This window comes from Melitaea cinxia, chromosome 7, assembly GCF_905220565.1.
Source record: "Melitaea cinxia chromosome 7, ilMelCinx1.1, whole genome shotgun sequence".
NCBI classification, from domain to species: domain Eukaryota; kingdom Metazoa; phylum Arthropoda; class Insecta; order Lepidoptera; family Nymphalidae; genus Melitaea; species Melitaea cinxia.
Window position 1 is genome coordinate 10,970,129 of NC_059400.1, and position 20,473 is coordinate 10,990,601.

Here is a 20,473-nt window from a genome sequence, read left to right on the forward strand (position 1 = left end):
AGTACAGACTACAGCTAGGACTACAGCTAAGACTACAGATTATCAAAGAGTATAAATAAAGTATTAAGACTTTACAATTACAAGGAAGTTATATTTAGCTTTACAAAGACTTTAGGACCGATTATCAATGAGAAACAAATGTCGTAAAACGGCTAGTTTTAAATATTCTATAATTTATCACATACATTGATAATATGAATGCTTTCTTTTGGTGAGTATATCCAGCACTAAATTACATGATATTGGACACTAATTTTGTTGATCAACCATTAGGATTTGTGTAGATATTAATCAAGTTTTGAAAGTCACTAATATGATTTGGGTATGTTTAAACGTTCATTTTACATTCCGTTCCATCCATCCATTAACCCCGTATTAATGTATGCAAAATAATGATACTTGTAATAAAAAAAAATACTAATCGATAGATTTTCAATAGCTCAATTCAACTACGTTGTCCTTTTGAATTGCTCACCTTAAATTATTTCATTAAAAATAAAAAAAGTCGTTGAAAAATATTCATTTATCAATAATTTCAAACTCCTAATCTTTTGATGTCTACAATATTTTAAATTGCTCAAAGTGTTAAAGAACTGCTCAAGTTGCATTTATAATTGCTCAAGTACAGTTTGGAACAGATCCACTTTCCTTAATTTTTAAATAAATATAAATAGTTTGAAGAAATAAAATAATGGTTTTGTAAAAAAAAATACTAACATATAGATTTTCAATAGCTCAATTCAACTATGTTGTCCTTTTAAATTGCTTACCTTAAAGTATTTAACTAAAAACCAAAAATGTCGTTGAAAAATATTCATTTATCAATTAATGATTAATTAAAAATTAATTAAAATTAAATTAAGTTATTAATGATTAATCTTTACCAAGGAATATACTACTCCATAGATTATAGGATTATACACTTATATACTGGTCACACCCTGTACTACTCTCTACCGAGACTCGAGAGATCTGTAATCTGTAATTCTGTATTAAATCTGTATCCACTTTGTCTCTTTGTGGGTGGAGTGTTTATTTTTATTATATTCAAATTTTACTATTAAGCAGTTTAATATAAATATCTGTATTTAATTTGATAAAACGTATAATTATTGAAGAAAGTTTGTAAACTTAGGTACTATATTTCTTCTTGTTTTGTTACAAATAAAGTAAAGGCTAAAAACTGGAAATAAATATTAACCTTTTAAGTTTATATTAAATTGTAAGTAGGATAATTTGCTAAATCTAAATGAATCGACATTTTATTGTAGAATTAAATTCATTTTAATATTTAAATAATGTCTTCAATACTAACTCACAAAAAAGTGATGGCATTTGTTGAAAAATAGTAAAATCTATATTGGATTTTTTTTATAAATGTTTGTAAATATCCTTCGTTTTAGAATCAAAATGGCAGAATTAGCAGCATTGCTTCAAACCGACATACCGGAAGGGCGAAATCACCTTACCGACAGTCATACTAACCTTGAAAGAGTTGCAGAATATTGTGAAGCAAATTACTTTCAGTCTGAAAACAAGAGGTTGGCTTTAGAAAGTACTAAAAACTACACGACACAGTCGCTGGCGAGTGTAGCTTACCAGATAAATACACTCGCATATAACTTCCTGCAGCTATTGGAACTGCAGACTATGCAATTGGCAGAAATGGAAGGTCAAATGAACCATATTGCTCAAACAGTAGCTATCCACAAGGAGAAAGTTGCTAGGAGAGAAATAGGGGTCCTGACAGCTAACAAGGTCACGAATCGGCAGTATAAAATAATTGCACCGGCTAATCCAGAGAAGCCTATTAAATATGTTAGAAAGAATATCGATTATACAGGTACATTCTAACTACCTTTAATAATTGTGTACATTTATCATAGATAAACTTTATCAGCAATTTCACCTCAAATATGGTGATAAAATATTATTTATTACAGCATTTTGTCTATTAGTTTTTAATAAAATGAATTTAGTTTATTTTGATACATTAATTTCTTCCTTCGACATAAAAACCTAAGATAACAGATAAGATTTAAAAGCTAAATCACAACCAATAACTTGATAATCAAATGTGAACTTTATCTGTTACTCTTACTCAATTATTATTCTTAATTTTCTTAAAGCTCTTGATGATATTGGTCACGGAGCTCGTTGGAGCAGTGGTAATACTGGAACACCACGTGGCCGTCGGTCAGGATCAGCCCCAGGGGCTGCCCCACTGCCGGCCCCTACTACCAAACCACCAACACCTCCAGCGGTGGTGCGATCAGCTTCTTCAGCTAACACCGGCACACTGGGGAGAGGCACACTCGGTATGTCCAATAGTATACATTGGTTAGGATTAATTATAACATTTTTAATAGTATAAAGTTGTTAAGACGGCAATACAAAGACAGAAATTGCACAAAGTCATCACCCAAATGTGTATCCCACATACTTGTGAAAAAACTTACTTACTTTGAGAGATCTCTTGGGATAGGGATCCCAAGAGATCTCTTCCATCACACTTGAACATTTACAGACAACATTGTTTAAAAAAACAAAAAAGTTCTTTAGATGTTTATAAGCTTCATTATGCTCTGTCCGAAGCTGTGTGGCTATGTTAGTAAAGAAAATAACTACCACCTTGGAGCTTATAAAGCCGACCGATGGCAGGAGAACCATCCAACTGCTGGCTGTGAAATACACAGGCCAAAGAGGGGCAACAGCGTCTGCCAAGCCAGCCCTGTGGTCACTAACCCGCTTGCCCAGCGTGGTGACTATGGGCAACACACATGAGCTCACGCCATATTTGGCTCGAACTTGGGGAGGCCTATGTCCAGCAGTGGACTGCGATAGGCTGAAGTGAAGCTGTCCTAATTTCCCAAGTGGTTCTCGAAATTCTAAATGGAAGAAAAATGAAATTCTCAGATTGAAATGGAAACTGTCTCTGAAAAGTAGGTGTGTGTCTGTGTCTGAAAAGTAGGTAGGTAAGATTAAGGTAGGTAGTTGAAGTAAAGTAGGATGATCACATACCAAGTAAACTATAGAAGATCCCGACCAAATTACTGCTAAAAGCAGAATTATATGTAAAAAAAAAGTTTTTTTGTATGTATTACAACAATATAATTTTTTCATAGACAAAAGCTATTAATGTTTACAATATTTGCTCCAGGCAAATCATCACGCGAGTACCGCACGCCTCCGGCCGTGGCTCCCCCGCAGGTGCCCTCGCACTACGCCCCCAACTATCCTCGCCGCCCGCCCGGCTACTCCACGCTGCCCGTCACACAGCCACAGGTAACTCACTCGCTCCATCATCCTCTATACTGCCATCTTTAGGTATTAATATCATACTACTATATATTTAGTTTGAACAAATAGGAAACTTTGAACTCAATTATCTCTGATTTTGATATTTATATGTTACTTATTGACTTTTAATTCAATAAATAATTTTTTTTTGTATAAATTACACCCATTTTTTCTATGTGCTTTGCGTTGGGATAAAATAAAATAAAAAGTTTACATCATGTTTACATATTAATGTTTATTTTTTTACTATTTTACCAGTCGTTACAGCATAATCAAAATCAATTCTTTTTTAAATTAATTAAAAGACAAAGATGAAATTTTGGCAGGGAGGTGGATTATATTTAGGAGACGTTCGCTAAGAACGGATTTTGCGATATTCCACCGCTCAGGGTGTTCAATTGGGGTTGATAGTTTGTATGAAACATATACAGCAGCTATAAGTTCACCTGATAGGTTATTTATACAGCAGCCTTAAAATGGAACTAAAAATGTGGTGTATAGTTAGATTTTATAAAGATAACTATTAAATTATACTACATTGTGCCTTTTAAAAAAGTTACTCAGTGTGAGAAGTATTTCAAGTGACTGAAATAAAAATATAATTTGTGTTAAACATCTTAATAGTAATGCATATCTTCATAACCACGCGGATGTAGTCGCGGGCAACAGTTAGTGTATTATAAAACAAAGTCCCCAAAAGTGTATGTAATCAATTCCCTCAAAATCTACCGAATGGATTTTCATGCGGTTTCACCAATGGTGAGAGGGCTTCAAGAGGAAGGTTTACGGAACAGCTAAGCTGATTTTATCAGCCTATCGCAGTCCACTGCTGGACATAGGCCTTCCCAAGTTCGGCTGTGGTATGCCTCCATATTTCTCTATATGGCCCCTAACGGAAAAACGCCAGTTTAATAACACTTTGTGTCAGTCAGTTCTGCCTACTGCAGTCGAACTGCTGGATATAGGCCTCCCTAAGCTCGCGCCAGACATCCCGGTTTTCCGCAATCCCCATCCAGCCTACACCGGCAATATTACGTCGGTCGTTGTTCCAGCGGGCCGGAGGACGTCTCACACTGTGTTTGGCCGACACGCACTCTGTACTCCAGAACACGTCTGCTGCAACGGTGATCGGTCCTGCGACACAGATAACCAGCCCACTGCCACTTCAACTTGCTAATTCTGTGGGCTATGTTACTTTCGTTGTCTCGTGGATAGTCTCATTTCTTCTAATCCTATCTTTGAGAGAAACCCCAAGCATAGCCCATTCCATTGCACGTTTAGTGACTAAATTTTGAACCAGTCCCTTCGTCAGTGTCCACGCTCAAGGACATCTGTCTTCAATCATTGCGGAATCTTCGAAGTGAAGACTCGACGAAGACTGTCAAACGCCGCCCAGCCCAACGGAATCCTCCTATCGGCCTCCCTCTCCTCTTGAAGTTGTTGCGACCTAGTTGGATCGTATGGCCTAGGTAAACATAATCGGGGTAATAGAGCGCTCACAGTGCCCGTGGGCGCTTTATGGACGAAGGTGGCACGCACATGGCGTGCCAACCATCGGGCGTCGCGGTAGCATGCGAAAGCGATAAGGGCACCGATAGATTTTAGTGGGTAGTCAGGGTTGGCCAGGAGTCCTACACTCCCGCCGGCCTCGTCGGTGTCCGTAAAAATATATCCCAGAAAAAAAAGTAAGCATAAACCTGAGCAACTCCGAGAAGGGTACCATCGACCGATACCGGTCTCGGTATGACTTGGTTGTTAAACATAACTTTCCTTTTGTCCGAGTTCATAACGAGACCGACTCGCACCGATTGACAAGACGTCACATAAGTAGCGTGCGCCAGAGACAACGCACTGTGAAGCCGAAATTAGCCGATAGTCACATTCTAAAGTCAAGTGTGAAGTATTTAATACATTATAAATGAAAAAGTTTGTCAGTTAGATAGTTTGAACACTGCTGTAGCTACTTAAAAAAAAAATTAAATACGCACTCGCTATATATATTGCGACAATTTTAAAGCTATATCATAACTTGATTCTGTCTATAACATACAATTATGCTGTAGCTACTGTGTAGCCATCAAAAGCTGTGTGTAAGCAGCAAACGGATGAAGCTAAAAGTCATAATACTGCTTCCTATTAGATTGGAGCAGTAACAATAAATGTCTACCGATCTAAAAAAAACATAGAAACTACACATGGAACCTACACACCTGAATCACTATGACACATTTATACCTGTCGCAGTAAGTAAACTGGATTAATATTTCAGAGAAGAGGGACTTGCGTAGCTGTGAATGAAGCTCAATCAGTTTATTTTTAGTTAGTGCTAATATTTTTTGTTAAAGGTTGGAATGGTACACCCTAATCAACACCAGTCTCCATCAAACTATCCTCAACAAGACCTTCATTCTAGTATGCCACGTAAGTACTTTATATAAGTTTCAAAATTAATAAATATATTTTTTCTAATTCGTCAAAAAAGCGTACGGCACACCTGATGGTAAGTAGTTGCCATAGCCATGCAACATTAGAAGTATCACAAACGTGTTGCCGACACTATCGCCGACCCTCCCCATTATGTCTGGTCAACTTACTCACCACAGGAACACAACAGTACTTGAGTTAGTACTAGAGTAGTGTTATTTAGCTGTGATCTTCTGTAAGGTTGAGATACTTTCCCAGTTGGGCTGCTCTAGAATTTTCATGTATTCTATATCCTGCTGTGCCCTATCTTAATAGAAATATGAAATGGTTGTAAGTGTTACAAGTGTGTATACAATAGTCTAACCATAACTGAGGATGAGAGCATAGTATAACACGGACGCGATAACTTGAGACCTGGGCCGATGACGTCATATTCAATGTACGGTGTGCAAAACAATGCGTCGTAGTTTTCATTTGAATTTTTTGTTTTGTGTTTTGGGAACGATAATAATAATTGATACATACTGTTGCCTTTTCAAATTAATAAAATAATTGAATGTAATTCAAACTAAGTAGCGGTTTTGTTTACTTTGGGTAACAATAGGTAATGACATAGTATTTTTGTAAAATTTAAAAAAAAATCGAAAAAGGTACCTCATAAAGACAAAGACAATGAACAATTAAATAAAACGCCTTTTAAATTTAATTTTTAATATTTATTAATCATTATCACTATAAAAAAACTTTTAAAGCAAGTGTCCGTGTTTGACTATGTAAAGTCTTTCCTCCGATCTTTTACAAAATTAATAAATAAACAACGAAATAACAAACAACAATAACAAAACAACTAACAAAAATTCAAACGAAACAACAAACAATTTTCAAAAATATCGAACGAGAGTCGAAGCGCGTATCCGTAACAAAGATGCTATCGGTACTGAGCGCGCAAGGCGAGTGCGGGACGCGGCGCGGGGACTCGGGACGGGGGTCTCATACCAGCGGAGTCTCAAGTTATCGCGTCCGAGTTATAAAAATAAATATGCCAATTTCAGCACCTCCATCTCCATTGATTGGATCAGATGGAGAACACAGCCAGCATTCAATGAGTCTCCCTGGACATGTAAGTATAATAAAATATGAATACTAATATTTAAACATACTTTTTTAACCGACTTCCAAAAAAGGAGGAGGTTCTCAATTCGACTGTATTTTTTTTTTTTATGTATGTTACATCAGAACTTTTGACTGGGTAGACCGATTTCGACAAATTTTGTTTTAATCGAAAGGTTGTGTGTGCCAATTGGTCTCATTTAAATTTATTTGAGATCTAACAACTACTTTTCGAGTTATATCTAATAATGCGTTTTTACTTGACGCTTTTTTCGTCGACCTACTTTGTATTATACCGCATAACTTTCTACTGGATGTACCGATTTTGATAATTCTTTATTTGTTGGAAAGGGGATATCCCTAGTTTGGTACCGTGATAAGGAAACCAGGATCTGATGATGGGATCCCAGAGAAATCGAGGGAAACTCTCGAAAATCCGTAATAACTTTTTACTGGGTGTACCGATTTTGATAATTTTTAATTTAATCGAAACTTGATGTTTATCATGTGGTCACATATAAATTTTATCGAGATCTGATAACTACTTTTTGAGTAATCTTTGATAACGCGTAGTTGCTTGACTATTTTTTCGTCGATCTACGTTGTATTACTTGTCGATGTAATTGAAGTCGGTTTTTTTTTCGTTTGCGAGCAAGCACAATTTTTTTTTTTTCAAAGCAAAAGCTGTTTTTTGGAGGGATACTAAATTAAAACAATCACAGTATCGGAAAAAACACTCATACTTAACAAATTCAATAAAAACCATTTCAGTCAAAAATGCGTTACGTAATGTCCTTTAGAGATGGTAGCCTAAAACTTCTCCTTTTTATCACCAGGTAGGTAGGGGGTTGAAAAGTTGCTAAAAACATTACATGAATCAAAATTAAAACTTACTTTATTCAAGTAGGTGTCAAAATGACTTTTCATTATCATATTACAAATTAAAACTATATTACTTTTGATTAGTTAATTATAGTTAAAAGTGAAGATACCACCGATTCGGAATGTAGAGTCTACAGACAAGAATCGGCAAGAAACTCAGCGGTTTCTCTTACTTAATTAGTAGACGTCCGCTAAGAACGCATTATGCGATATTCCATCGCTAAGGGCGTTTAAATGGGGTTGATAGTTTGTATGAAACATATACAGCAGCTATAAGTTCGCTTGATAGGTTATTTATACTGCAGCCTGAAAATAAAACTAAAAATGTGGTGTATAGTGAGTTTTTATAAAAAAAAAAAACTATTAAATTCTACTAAATTGCGCCTTTTAAAAAGTTAATCAGTGTGATTAACATTTCAAGTGACTGAAATAAAAAAAAAAATATTTGCGTTAAACATCTTAATAGTAATGCATATCTTCATAACCACGCGGACGTAGTCGCGGGTAACAGTTAGTGTATTATAAAACAAAGTCCCCAAAAGTATATGTGATCGAGTCCCTCAAAATTTACTGAACGGATTTTCGTGCGGTTTCACCAATGGCGAGAGGGCTTCAAGAGGAAGGTTTACGGAACGGCTAAGCCGATTTTGAGGAGAGCTTCACTGGAAGTTTGCCGGGAAAACTTTGTGACATACTGATTTCGACGCGGGCGAAGCCGCGGGCACAGCTAGTTATAAATATGAGTATAAATAATTAGTTTATTTTTATATCATTAGGTCGGCAAACAAGCGTACGGCTCACCTGATGGTAAGAGATTACCGTAGCTTATAGACGCCTGCAACACCAGAAGCATCGCAAGCGCGTTGCCGACCTAATACCCAAGCCCGTTGCCGACCCAATACCCAAGCCCCTCCCCCAGTAGCTCTGTACGTCTACCATGAGTTTTTGTTACAAGCGCACATGACATAACTACAGTAGTAAACGTAGAAACGCAACAGAAATAGTTATCTATACCATACCTATTATGAGTATTTCTAAATTTCACTATAGAGTCTATCGAGCACTCGATAAGACTTATAGTTGTAAATCCGTTATATTGGTATTAGTTACTAATATCTTTATCTCTTTCTTCCGTATAGAAAAAAGAAAGAGTAAACATGATGACTTTCGAATGAAGTGAGGTCTAAACGAAGTTTAAAATAATCCGACAAAAATGCAAAGCAGCATATTACAGTGTATTCATGCGAGCTCAAGAACTTCTAAATTTTTTCAATTTATTCCGTCAGTTTAAATATCTAACTTAAGTTGTTGACAAACACTTGTGAAACAATCATATTGTTTAATTGTTATACAATAATTCTAAAACAACAAAATATAAAAAATGAGAACTAATGCTTCCCAGTTCGAACTTATGGTGGATTATATGAAAAAGTAAGTGTTTATTTAAGTGTTATGGTTATTTATCCCTTTCTTTATTAACGTAAATCGTGATCATAATTTTATAAATAAATTGTATAATTTGTATTATATTATTATATTATTTCGTAAATTGAATATAGAAAATAATACTGTTATATCGTAAATTGTGTTTTAGGAACGGGGCTATGTTCTACCAAATATAATGCAATTAAATAGTATATAAACCTAATAATTATAAACTTCTCGCACGATTTTTTCAAGTGAGTGACGCAACTATAATAGTAACGTTAAACAGAGTGACATCTGTCAAATATGTTACTCATGGTAGCGAATTGTATGAAAATATCGGCGCTCTAGAATGACATTTACGAGTGTAGTTAACTTAACTGTCCTGAGAAAACTTGTGGTACCAAATATAGTAATGATAGTATCCGGTAGAGGCGCTGCTCAACTTGCCATACAAATTTTCTACTACACTCGCTAACGTGTATCGTCTCTGTAAACTCATGGTAGACGTACTGGTCACCTTACTCACCAACAGGAACACAATACTGCTTGAAAACAGTATTTAGCTGTGATCTTCTGTAAGGTCGAGGTACTACCCCAGTCGGACTGCTCCAGATTTTGAGCAGGTTTAGTTATAATATTTGTGATGAACGGACGAGCCCTTACTACCCGCGTGTCCGGCAGCGCGCGTCGTCGTCGTCGGCGTCGGGCGGCGGCTCGGCGCGCGGCGGCTCGGTGTCGCCGCCGCTGCCGCCGCCGCCGCTGGACGACGAGCTCGCCGCCGACGCGTTCGGCCGCCCGCTCCACTTGCAGGTACCGCCCGCTCCACTTGCAGGTACCGCCCGCTCCACTTGCAGGTACCGCCCGCTCCTTTTGCAGGTACCGCCCGCTCCTTTTGCAGGTGCCGCTCGTTCCTTCGTTCCTCATTCCTTCGGCCCTGCCACTCGTACACTATCATTATCGTATTTGTATTTATATGTATGTACATTAAAAAAAAGTTAGCTCTAGAAGTCAGCACTTACCTGTAACATAAGCCTTACAATTGCTTACCATAGGAACAAACGACCGGTTGTGTATGTTATTTCACGCTTCAGCCTGGAATATCCCACTACTGGGCATAGGCCTCTTTCCCCATGTAGGAAAAGGATCAGAGCTTAATCCACCACGCTGCTCCAATGCGGGTTGGCGGATATATTCCCTACTATGATTAACGATCGCTATTAGGTGTACATGATAACAACCGGGACCGACGGCTTAACGTGCTCTCCGAGGCACGGTGGGGAGACCCACAAGGACTGCACAAACACCCAAACAACGGCAAATACCTGTATGGCCAATACAAACGTTTGTCGTGTGCGGGATCGAACCCGCAACCGCCAGCGCAACAGGAACAATCCATGGCTGTGACCGCTGCGCCAACGCGGCGTCATGTTGTTTATTATATTTAAAAAAAAAATTGATTGTTATATACCCCTTACTTTCTAACTTACTTTTTAATAATAAAGATACGGAAATAGGGATGACAGACGACGATGACCGATCATTGATATGACAAAAATATAAAGACCTACATTTTATATTTTTGCATTAGGTATTAATTAACATATTACATTTATAATCATCATTTACAATTTTTTGTTTATATTAATTCATATAAAGAGCATGTAAATCATTATATAATTTTTGTTATATATTACAGAACAAAATGAGCAATCAATACACTAATGCAGTACCGGCTATAGTGCCCGATGAAGAGGATTTACCTGGTTGGGTGCCAAAGAATTACATCGAAAAAGGTATATTCATTGTATCATAACTATTGTCTAAGCGTTAACTACATTATTGTGGAATAAATTTTAAGTGATCAAACTATTATTTAAATATTTTTCCCAAATAAATCAAAATCAATATCTTAAGTCCCGATGTCAGTAAACACTACCCAATATAGGTAAGTGATACAACTCATACACATAATTTAATTTCACATATATATTGCTCATACTGTGATTTTATGTCCTTATACAACTTCTAATATTCTCATCATAATATTAAATTTCATCGCACTGAATCCAATGGTTCACCTAAGAAAGCATAACAGACAAGTAATGTGATATTATGATATCATTACTTTAATGGTGTTATTTATTTTATACATTATTATTACAACAGTTGTGGCTATCTACGACTACTACGCGGACAAGGAGGACGAGCTCTCGTTCCAGGAGAGCGCCGTCATCTACGTGCTGAAAAAGAACGACGACGGCTGGTGGGAGGGCGTCATGGATGGCGTCACCGGCCTCTTCCCCGGGAACTACGTTGAGCCATGCGTCTAGACTGCAAACGCGCGCACACACACAGACACAGACACACAGAGAGACAGGCGTAATTACACGTACGGTCAACCGTATATTACAGACGCACACACACGTTCGATCAATGCGTATATTGTTTATACATATATATTTGCGCGCTAATACGTAGACTACATACGTTCACCTGCGCATACAATATATGTACATATATTCCGTTTTTTTGGAAGTCTTATTTGGTAAACCCCTGTCAATCGTAAGTCACGTTTTTTCCGCATTTATCACTCACTTTCAACACATTAGCTTACGGACATTTGTAAAACTCCATTTACTATTCATTTCACTAAAAATAAATATTAATTTATCATTTTAAACACATAAAAACTACTAAAATACGAATTCCGAGAGTACAGATAACTAATATTTTTGAATATGACATTTCAATATCATTTTTTAAAAGGCAAATAGGGATGTGGTCATAATATTTTAAGAGGTGAAGAGTATAAGTGAATGAACAGCATGAGCGATCAAATAGGCCATGTTCTTTACCTATATTTTAAATTTTCACGAATTATAATTTGTTAATAATGTTACCGTAAAGCGATTTGTTATTAATTTGTTTTTTTTTTCTTATTAATTGATTTTTTCTTTTTTTTATGTTGAGCGCAAAAAAATCCTTACAAAATATTGCAAATGTCAATCTTTTATGGTAAAGTGTTCATTGTAAAGGTTTTATTTTATATTATGAATATTTCTGAATATCAATTTCACCCTGAACATTTTGAACGCTATCCCATATAATATTAAAGTATGCCACATAGCAATGGTATAAAAGTTTACTGTAGTTCACAGGAAAAAATTTTGAGAGTAGGATGAGACTTAGGACATTACCCAATGAGAGCTTCGTGGAGAACAATGTTATTAGTCTTTTTTTTTAGATTTTAGAGAGAGTGTATCACCAGCGCAAGGTTTTTTATTCATTGTAAATACAAATAATGTGACCATAATATTAATAGGGTCGACTTTTTTTCTAGACACAGGTCGCCCTATTGTGTTGTAAATTTATTTGTGTCGTCTTTTATACCCATCATTTTACATAAACGAAATATAAATTTCTTGTCTTTTATAAAGATACTCGATTTATATATATATTCGTAATTCTGTACCTCTACTAATTCTTAGCAAAAATAATCAATATATTATCAGGTTTTGCACATAGATCAAGTAAAAAGAATAGATAACACACTTAGAACAAAAAAGTGAAGTCACTTTTTTAAATATGTGTGAGTGAGTGAAGTGTTGACACTTTTAAAAAAAAGTCCCTGAAAATTTTATTAAATGGGATTAAACACAATTAATTTAATATAGGTAAAATGGGTATGCGAAAATAAAAATCTGTTTATAGTTTTAAATATATTTACTCCTTTTTTGCTTCAAATTGTTAAATAAATCTATTGCAGCCATGTTTTGATTTAATGAATTATATAAATCTGTGTCAATGAAAATTGCGTTTTTAAGTAATTGATGATTCCTCTGAAGGGCAAGTTCCTGTTTTAAAGACGTCAAACTCTTTGCTGTAATGATTTAATTTTTGTACATTTTTTTAAAAATAAAGTTCCTGTTTTTTTAACTTTTCTCTTAGTTTATGTTTTCTAGGTGTATCAAAGATTGAATCTTGGTTAACGACTAATTTAAGACTCATCCGGTAGGTCCTAGAACAAAAAATTCAACATTAAAATACCTAGTAGTAAGTAGTAGTATATACGTGATGGTACTCTGCGAAGTCCACGTTTTGTACCGTACATGTCAGCTTTATCAAAATGGTTTGAACAAACCACACTAGATGAGGATGGCTGTCGTTGTAGTTCATTTCAGCTCAGTCGCACAGCAGCTACCTATTCTATCTATCTCCTATTAAAATATTCGTTGGAAACCTAAAATCATGATATTTAGTAGTAAAATATGAGTAGTTAATTCACAAATTTAAACAGACAAAAACGAGTTAAAAATTCATATTGACTTCAATTTAGGTAAAACATAAAATCACACGATAAAAAAAAAACAACAACGATGTCCACTTTCTACTTAATTATTTTTCTATGATTGCCAACAATTTACTTACCCGCATTTTGGGCTAATGGAAATAAAAATTACTGGTAACACTCCCTCGGTACGTCATTTCGGGGCATAGAAATTATAAGTTCCGAATAACCTCAATATTATTTTGGAATAACAAAAAATATAAAGTTTTGTGTGTATTTACGTGTGAAACGATATTTCTTCAGATTTTTTGTTCACTTTGGTATTGTTTTTGCACCATTTATTTACAAAAGAACGGCATTTTATAGGCAAAGTTACTGTAAGAGGCCCCGTGAGATACTAACGAAAATGAGCGTAGTTTGATGCATATGTGTGCATGAGCGCGTGTGTTTACTTGAAGAAGCCGAGTTTTGTGGCTTCACTAACAACAAAGGCCGCGCATTATCTACTTTTTTTTACTTCATCTATGGTTTTGTAATAACTTTAGCAATATGGTATCGTTAAATATTTGAACATAAAATGAATTTTACTTTCGTCTATGGCTCATTAATATTGTTCATTCATTTGCTCTTTGTGTCACTTTATTAATCTTACAATATTACTCTATTGTCTGTGGTTGGAAGAACACCAGATTTGATTACTAAATAAGACTCTTTCAAACAAATAGAATATTCATTTGCTCTTTGTGTCACTTTACTAAGCTTACAATATTACACTAATTCCCTGTGGTCGGAAGTACGCCATATTTGTTTACTATTTAAGACTTATTCCACAAAAATAGAATATACATACATGCATGCTTGTTTAGACTACACATACAAACATACTCATCTTTTAAAAAAAAACGAATACATGATCCGGTTATCCTAATAGTATTGTAATTAGTTATAGGTCCAAGCGCAATCTATGTTTATTGTTAGGCATGGACATCCTATTATAACTGTGTATTTGTCCCATGCATATATAGTCAGAGCCGGGTTATCCTATAAACCCTGTATGTAGTAATTAATGTAAGTGAATCAATGAGGTCGTGAGACAAATCAGTAGCTTTTGTATTTCAAATTAATCTTGTAGTAATATAGTGAAGAAACAGATTAGGAAATAGACCTTAACATGGCTTGATCAAATCTATAGTTAGTTATATTTTGTAGTTAAATCGATTAATATATGTAATTTTTAAGTTTGTTATTTTGTACCACTCTTTCCACTTCCGATGTACATGGAGTACAACACAATTAAACTCAATACCGCGCTGCAATACATATTAACGAACATACATATTGTATGGAGATGATACTACATCTGATTAGTTATGTTACTTTAAATATTATTTGTTTATTTATTTTACATAAAAGTAATTTAAATGGGCTTAAAATAAATAATGTTTCAATTAAAATAATTAAGGAAGTGACAATGATATATTGCAAAATAACATAAAATAAAACAATTACTTAACAACAAATATTTATACAGCCCTCTTATGGCTTGTAGTTTAACAACAATCGTGGTAGTAAAAAGGTAAAGTTTAAGTATTGTTAATTTAGTATTCTAGGACCTTGTAAAAATCAAGAATAAATTAAGAACAAGATCATCATGAAACGAAAGTAAGTTCCAAAGTATAATAGAATAGTTAAGCATTATACTGACTATTCTTTTAAAGAATTGCTACTGTACAAAAAAGTGTTTGCTATCTGAGGTGGTGTCTTTACAAAAGGAGATATGTCCACTTTATAATTTTTTGCAGAAAATGAAAAAACAGTCTGAGACAAGACACACAGATCTACATAAAGACCGCATAGCTATGTAGGTACTATGTTATAAGATTAATAGAAATATTAAAAAATATATATATATATATATATATATATATATATATATATATATATATATATATATATATATATATATATATATATATATATATTTGACTTTCTAATTTAGTAGTACAAAACAAACAAAAAAAAATATATCTCCTTTTGCACAGAAATCTTAATGATGTCCCCCATTTGTTCTGTTCTAGTTATAAATATCCCTTTTAGTTGTGTACTCAGAACTTTTTTACTGGTTGGAACGATTTCAGTGATTCTTTTTTTAATTGAAAGGTGGTGTGTGTCATGTGGTCCCATTTAAATTTAATCGAAATTTAACGAGCACTTTTTGAGTTATATCTAACAATGCGTTTTTACTTGACTATTTTTCGTCGACCTACATTGTATTATATATATAACGCATAACTTTGACTGGGTATAAGGACTGATTTTGATGATTTCTTTTTCTTCTTTTAATCGAAAGCTGATGCTTGTTTTGTAAAGTCGTTTAAATTTGATCGTGGTATAATGAGTATTTTTTGAGTGATCTTTGATAACGCGGATTTACTTGACGATTTTTTGTCTACTTATGTTATATAACGTAACGTTATAATACGTTAACATAATGTTAAGTTATATAACGTAAGTAGACGAAAAGTAAATATCCTTTCTTATTATGAAATGAATTCGCCCTGAACATGGCTTTTTTTTGGGTTGAAATATTTCAAAAATTAATTTTTTAAAGTTACTTTATTTGGAAAATGTCGCGTTTTTATTAGGTTTTTAAGTGACGAAATTTTGTGATATAGCATTAAGAACACTATATACTCAGTTTAGAAAAAATACAAATATCTCCTTTTGTAAAACCATTCCTCATCTAATATGTACATGGTCGAGATATAGACCCGATCTAGTTAAATCTTTTCTTTGCGTCGTTATTTATTTAAAGAACATATAATTACTCTAATAAATACTTGTTTAGTGAAGTATATTATTGTGCGACTTATGATTAAAATACTTTTTGATGTGTCGATTTATTTCAAGCTTTATTCACGGTATCGCCCGTAATAAATGTCACATATTATCCATATTTGCTGTTTCTGAATTATATGGAGTCAATTAATCTTCCCATTTAAACAGGTTACACATTTTCAAATAGAACTATTAATTTTGCAATATTATTAAGGAATTACCGTTATTAGGAACTATATTGAACTACTGGGATAAAATAGTTCCGCAAATTTGGTATACCTAATTGTAAACTGAAACATTCCCTAAACTTCATTTCTAGTAGGTAAGTGAAAAAATTGTAAGCATGACTATTAACTTCACCGATAGAATACTAAAAGTTATGTATGTTTTTTAGCGAAGTTTAATATGACAATTTGTAAATAATGAAATATGATGTATTTGTATACTATAATAATTAAAAAAAGTCACAAAATTTTTGGCTTTTATTTTTTATTTAAGTATTTCAGTAGTCTTTTGAAAATCAACATTACTTAACCTTTTGACCGCCAGTCACTTGACAAGGGCTCGCGAGTCCTGTGCGCCAACGACGTCTATAGGTGACACAAAACCCGGACCACAAAAAATAAAATAAAAATTATTTGAAAAAAATTTCTAGTATTTTAATTCAATATTTCTGAAAATAGAATATCCCTGCAACATTTGAATATAAATAATAATTGTGTTTGCTTGCAAACGAAAAAAAAAACCGACTTCAATTACATCGACGAGTAATACAACGTAGATCGACGAAAAAATAGAGAAGTAACTACGCGTTATCAAAGATTACTCAAAAAGTAGTAATCAGATCTCGATAAAATTTCAATGTGACCACATGATAAACATCAGCTTTCGATAAAATTAAAAGTTATCAAAATCGGTACACCCAGTGAAAAGTTATGCGGATTTTCGAGTTTCCCTCGATTTCTCTGGGATCCCATCATCAGATCCTGGTTTCCTTATCATGGTACTACACCAGGGATATCTCCTTTCCAACAAAAAAAGAATTATCAAAATTGGTTCATTAACGACAAAATTATCCCCGAACATACATTAAAAATAATATGATATATATACGGTCGAATTGAAGTAATCTCCTCCTTTTCTCCTCTCCTTTAGTCGGTTAAAAAATTACAAATTTGAACTTGGTTATTTTTTTTAAATACTTTTCATGTATATATCGATTCTATTCAAAATCGATACATAGCCTGCGGCTTCCTTGCGTGCAACACAGCAGTACGTCTACCATGAGTTTACAGAGACGATACACGTTAGCGAGTGTAGTAGAAAATTTGTATGGCAAGTTGAGCAGCGCCTCTACCGGATACTATCATTACTATATTTGGTACCACAAGTTTTCTCAGGACAGTTAAGTTAACTACACTCGTAAATGTCATTCTAGAGCGCCGATATTTTCATACAATTCGCTACCATGAGTAACATATTTGACAGATGTCACTCTGTTTAACGTTACTATTATAGTTGCGTCACTCACTTGAAAAAATCGTGCGAGAAGTTTATAATTATTAGGTTTATATACTATTTAATTGCATTATATTTGGTAGAACATAGCCCCGTTCCTAAAACACAATTTACGATATAACAGTATTATTTTCTATATTCAATTTACGAAATAATATAATAATATAATACAAATTATACAATTTATTTATAAAATTATGATCACGATTTACGTTAATAAAGAAAGGGATAAATAACCATAACACTTAAATAAACACTTACTTTTTCATATAATCCACCATAAGTTCGAACTGGGAAGCATTAGTTCTCATTTTTTATATTTTGTTGTTTTAGAATTATTGTATAACAATTAAACAATATGATTGTTTCACAAGTGTTTGTCAACAACTTAAGTTAGATATTTAAACTGACGGAATAAATTGAAAAAATTTAGAAGTTCTTGAGCTCGCATGAATACACTGTAATATGCTGCTTTGCATTTTTGTCGGATTATTTTAAACTTCGTTTAGACCTCACTTCATTCGAAAGTCATCATGTTTACTCTTTCTTTTTTCTATACGGAAGAAAGAGATAAAGATATTAGTAACTAATACCAATATAACGGATTTACAACTATAAGTCTTATCGAGTGCTCGATAGACTCTATAGTGAAATTTAGAAATACTCATAATAGGTATGGTATAGATAACTATTTCTGTTGCGTTTCTACGTTTACTACTGTAGTTATGTCATGTGCGCTTGTAACAAAAACTCATGGTAGACGTACAGAACACAAGAGTCTCAAAACCGTAGGTAAACTGCGCCGTAGTCATCCAGTCGTGACAGTGACGTCATGGCGATAGAAAAGAGTGTTGTGCTTCACTATACCTTATAAAACATAGCTTGATCTCTGCGACATTTGTTAAACTGACATTCCTAGGGTTGTTATGATACAGAAAAAAATATCGATAGTAATTTTCGGCGTTTCTTACTTATCGATGCCATAATTATAATGGGTACTTAATAAAATGAAACAAATATTTTAAAACATACATTTATTTATTCCAAAGGAGTACACCCCAAATCAATTTCCGAATCACTTTCAAAATCGCTAGAGCAATCTTTTAAATTTATAATGAACTCTTGGTCGCAAATATTATCAAATCGAACGTCCCGCTCCCAATCTTCTTCCATTAATTTTCTGCATTTGGTAACTACCTGTTTCCAATCTTCTGCAGATACATTTTCAACCGCAGTGTTTAGTAACTGCAGCATTTTATTTGCCGTAAAAGGTGGTGTTGTGTTAGATCTAGCAGCGTAACCTTAAAAGAAAAACATATTTTAATATCATAAATTATACAGGAGTTAATACATATAGAACCTGTCTAACTGAAATTCGAGCAAACAAACCTTTTACTTGGGCCCAGATAAGCTCGATCGGATTATACTGGCAGTGATATGGAGGCAGTCTTATGACGTTATGACCCTTTTCTTGGGCTATGTCATCTAAGACATACGTTGGTGTGCTGGGTTTGTGCAGACCAACGAGTCTCAATAATTCGTTTTTAAGCATTGTTTCATTGGCCTCTATTCCTTTTTCTTGAAGCCATGCAATTATTTCTAACTTCCTGTTTGCCGAAGTTGGTGGTTTGTGCTTTTGGACCGAGTGATATGGGGCGTTATCCATAATTATATAATATGGCTCCTTCAAATTATCTAATAATTTTAAAAACAACTCTTTAAATTTTTCAAAATTCATTTCTTCATGGTATTCATTGGTCTTCATAGATTTGAATGCCAATAGGCAATTAGGCACAAAACCAGATGACGTCCCAGCATGAGTTATTATTAGTCTTTGACCTTTGCCTTCGGGTACTTTGGTAGTCGATTGTGTCGTATCATCGGTCCAAGCTTTGGATACGGTATGATTGGCGTTTAGCCATGTCTCGTCTAGAAAGACAACTTTGTCCCAATTTGTAATTTTTTTGACTTTCCGGAGAAAATTCACTCGAGCAAGAGCAATGTCGGTTCGTTCCATTATAATTTTTCTTTTGTCACTTTTTTATAGGAAAATCCAATATTTTTCAAAATCTTCGATAGTGACGGCAAGCTTCCTTTAAACAAGTCTGCGTCTTTTAGGGACACCGCCAGTTTTTTTAATGTAGGTAATTCGCCCCGTGTATAATAACCTTATACATGATTGCGAATCGCAACGGCGTCAAAGTCGTCAATTTTTGTGACAGGAGCAGCCTTTCTTCTTTTTTTATTTGGCGTTGAAAGCTTTTTTTCCTCGTCTTCAATCAATACTGCGGTTGAAGATTCGTCATATTTTTCTTTACTGATGCGAATTACTGTCGCAAGTCCAATGCCAAGAGCATCTGCAACTCTGTCACAAACTTTTGCCATGGGTAATAGCGGTCCACCATTTTGGTTTTCTCGCTCAAAATCAAGCAAACGCAAGCGAATCATAAGCTCACGACTTTGACTGTTCAAAACAGTTTTCTTCGTTCTCTTTGGTATTATGCCAAAAACCTCCACAAAAACAAACAATAACAACAAAGAAACTAACAAAAATAACTAAAGTTAACAAATTAACAGCAATAGTAACAAAAACAAAGTGATGAGAACGGAAAACACGTAGCGTATACAAGGCGTTAGCACTCGTACTGAGGAGAATGGCCGAATGGGTCATATCAAACAATATGG

At 34.4% G+C, this 20,473-nt stretch overlaps 2 protein-coding genes across 2 annotated transcripts; one reads left to right on the forward strand and one right to left on the reverse strand.

The window, feature by feature from the left end:
* The first annotated feature begins 1,410 nt into the window (after nt 1-1,410).
* LOC123655350 (abl interactor 2) lies at nt 1,411-11,670 on the forward strand. The gene is made up of 8 exons (XM_045591161.1): nt 1,411-1,843; nt 2,130-2,318; nt 3,161-3,285; nt 5,646-5,721; nt 6,777-6,844; nt 9,826-9,954; nt 10,841-10,937; nt 11,311-11,670. Exons 1-8 carry the CDS (start codon nt 1,411-1,413, stop codon nt 11,472-11,474), a joined length of 1,281 nt encoding a protein of 426 aa, XP_045447117.1. The 3' UTR covers nt 11,475-11,670.
* Nucleotides 11,671-18,807: 7,137 nt separating this feature from the next.
* LOC123655351 lies at nt 18,808-19,457 on the reverse strand. Its single transcript, XM_045591162.1, has 2 exons — nt 19,178-19,457; nt 18,808-19,089 (listed from the first exon to the last, which is right to left on the reverse strand). The coding sequence occupies exons 1-2, from the start codon at nt 19,452-19,454 to the stop codon at nt 18,827-18,829; spliced, it is 540 nt and encodes a 179-aa protein (XP_045447118.1). The 5' UTR covers nt 19,455-19,457; the 3' UTR covers nt 18,808-18,826.
* Between the last annotated feature and the right edge of the window lie 1,016 nt (nt 19,458-20,473).

Excerpts from the sequence above, each read along its gene's own strand:
- LOC123655350 (XM_045591161.1), top strand. The coding sequence starts at position 1,411 with ATGGCAGAATTAGCAGCATTGCTTCAAACCGACATACCGGAAGGGCGA. Across the intron at positions 6,845-9,825 it reads CAATGAGTCTCCCTGGACAT|CGCGCGTCGTCGTCGTCGGC; the intron begins GTAAGTATAATA and ends CGTGTCCGGCAG. Across the intron at positions 9,955-10,840 it reads GCCGCCCGCTCCACTTGCAG|AACAAAATGAGCAATCAATA; the intron begins GTACCGCCCGCT and ends TATATATTACAG.
- LOC123655351 (XM_045591162.1), bottom strand. The coding sequence starts at position 19,454 with ATGGATAACGCCCCATATCACTCGGTCCAAAAGCACAAACCACCAACT. Across the intron at positions 19,090-19,177 it reads TATCTGGGCCCAAGTAAAAG|GTTACGCTGCTAGATCTAAC; the intron begins GTTTGTTTGCTC and ends TTTTCTTTTAAG.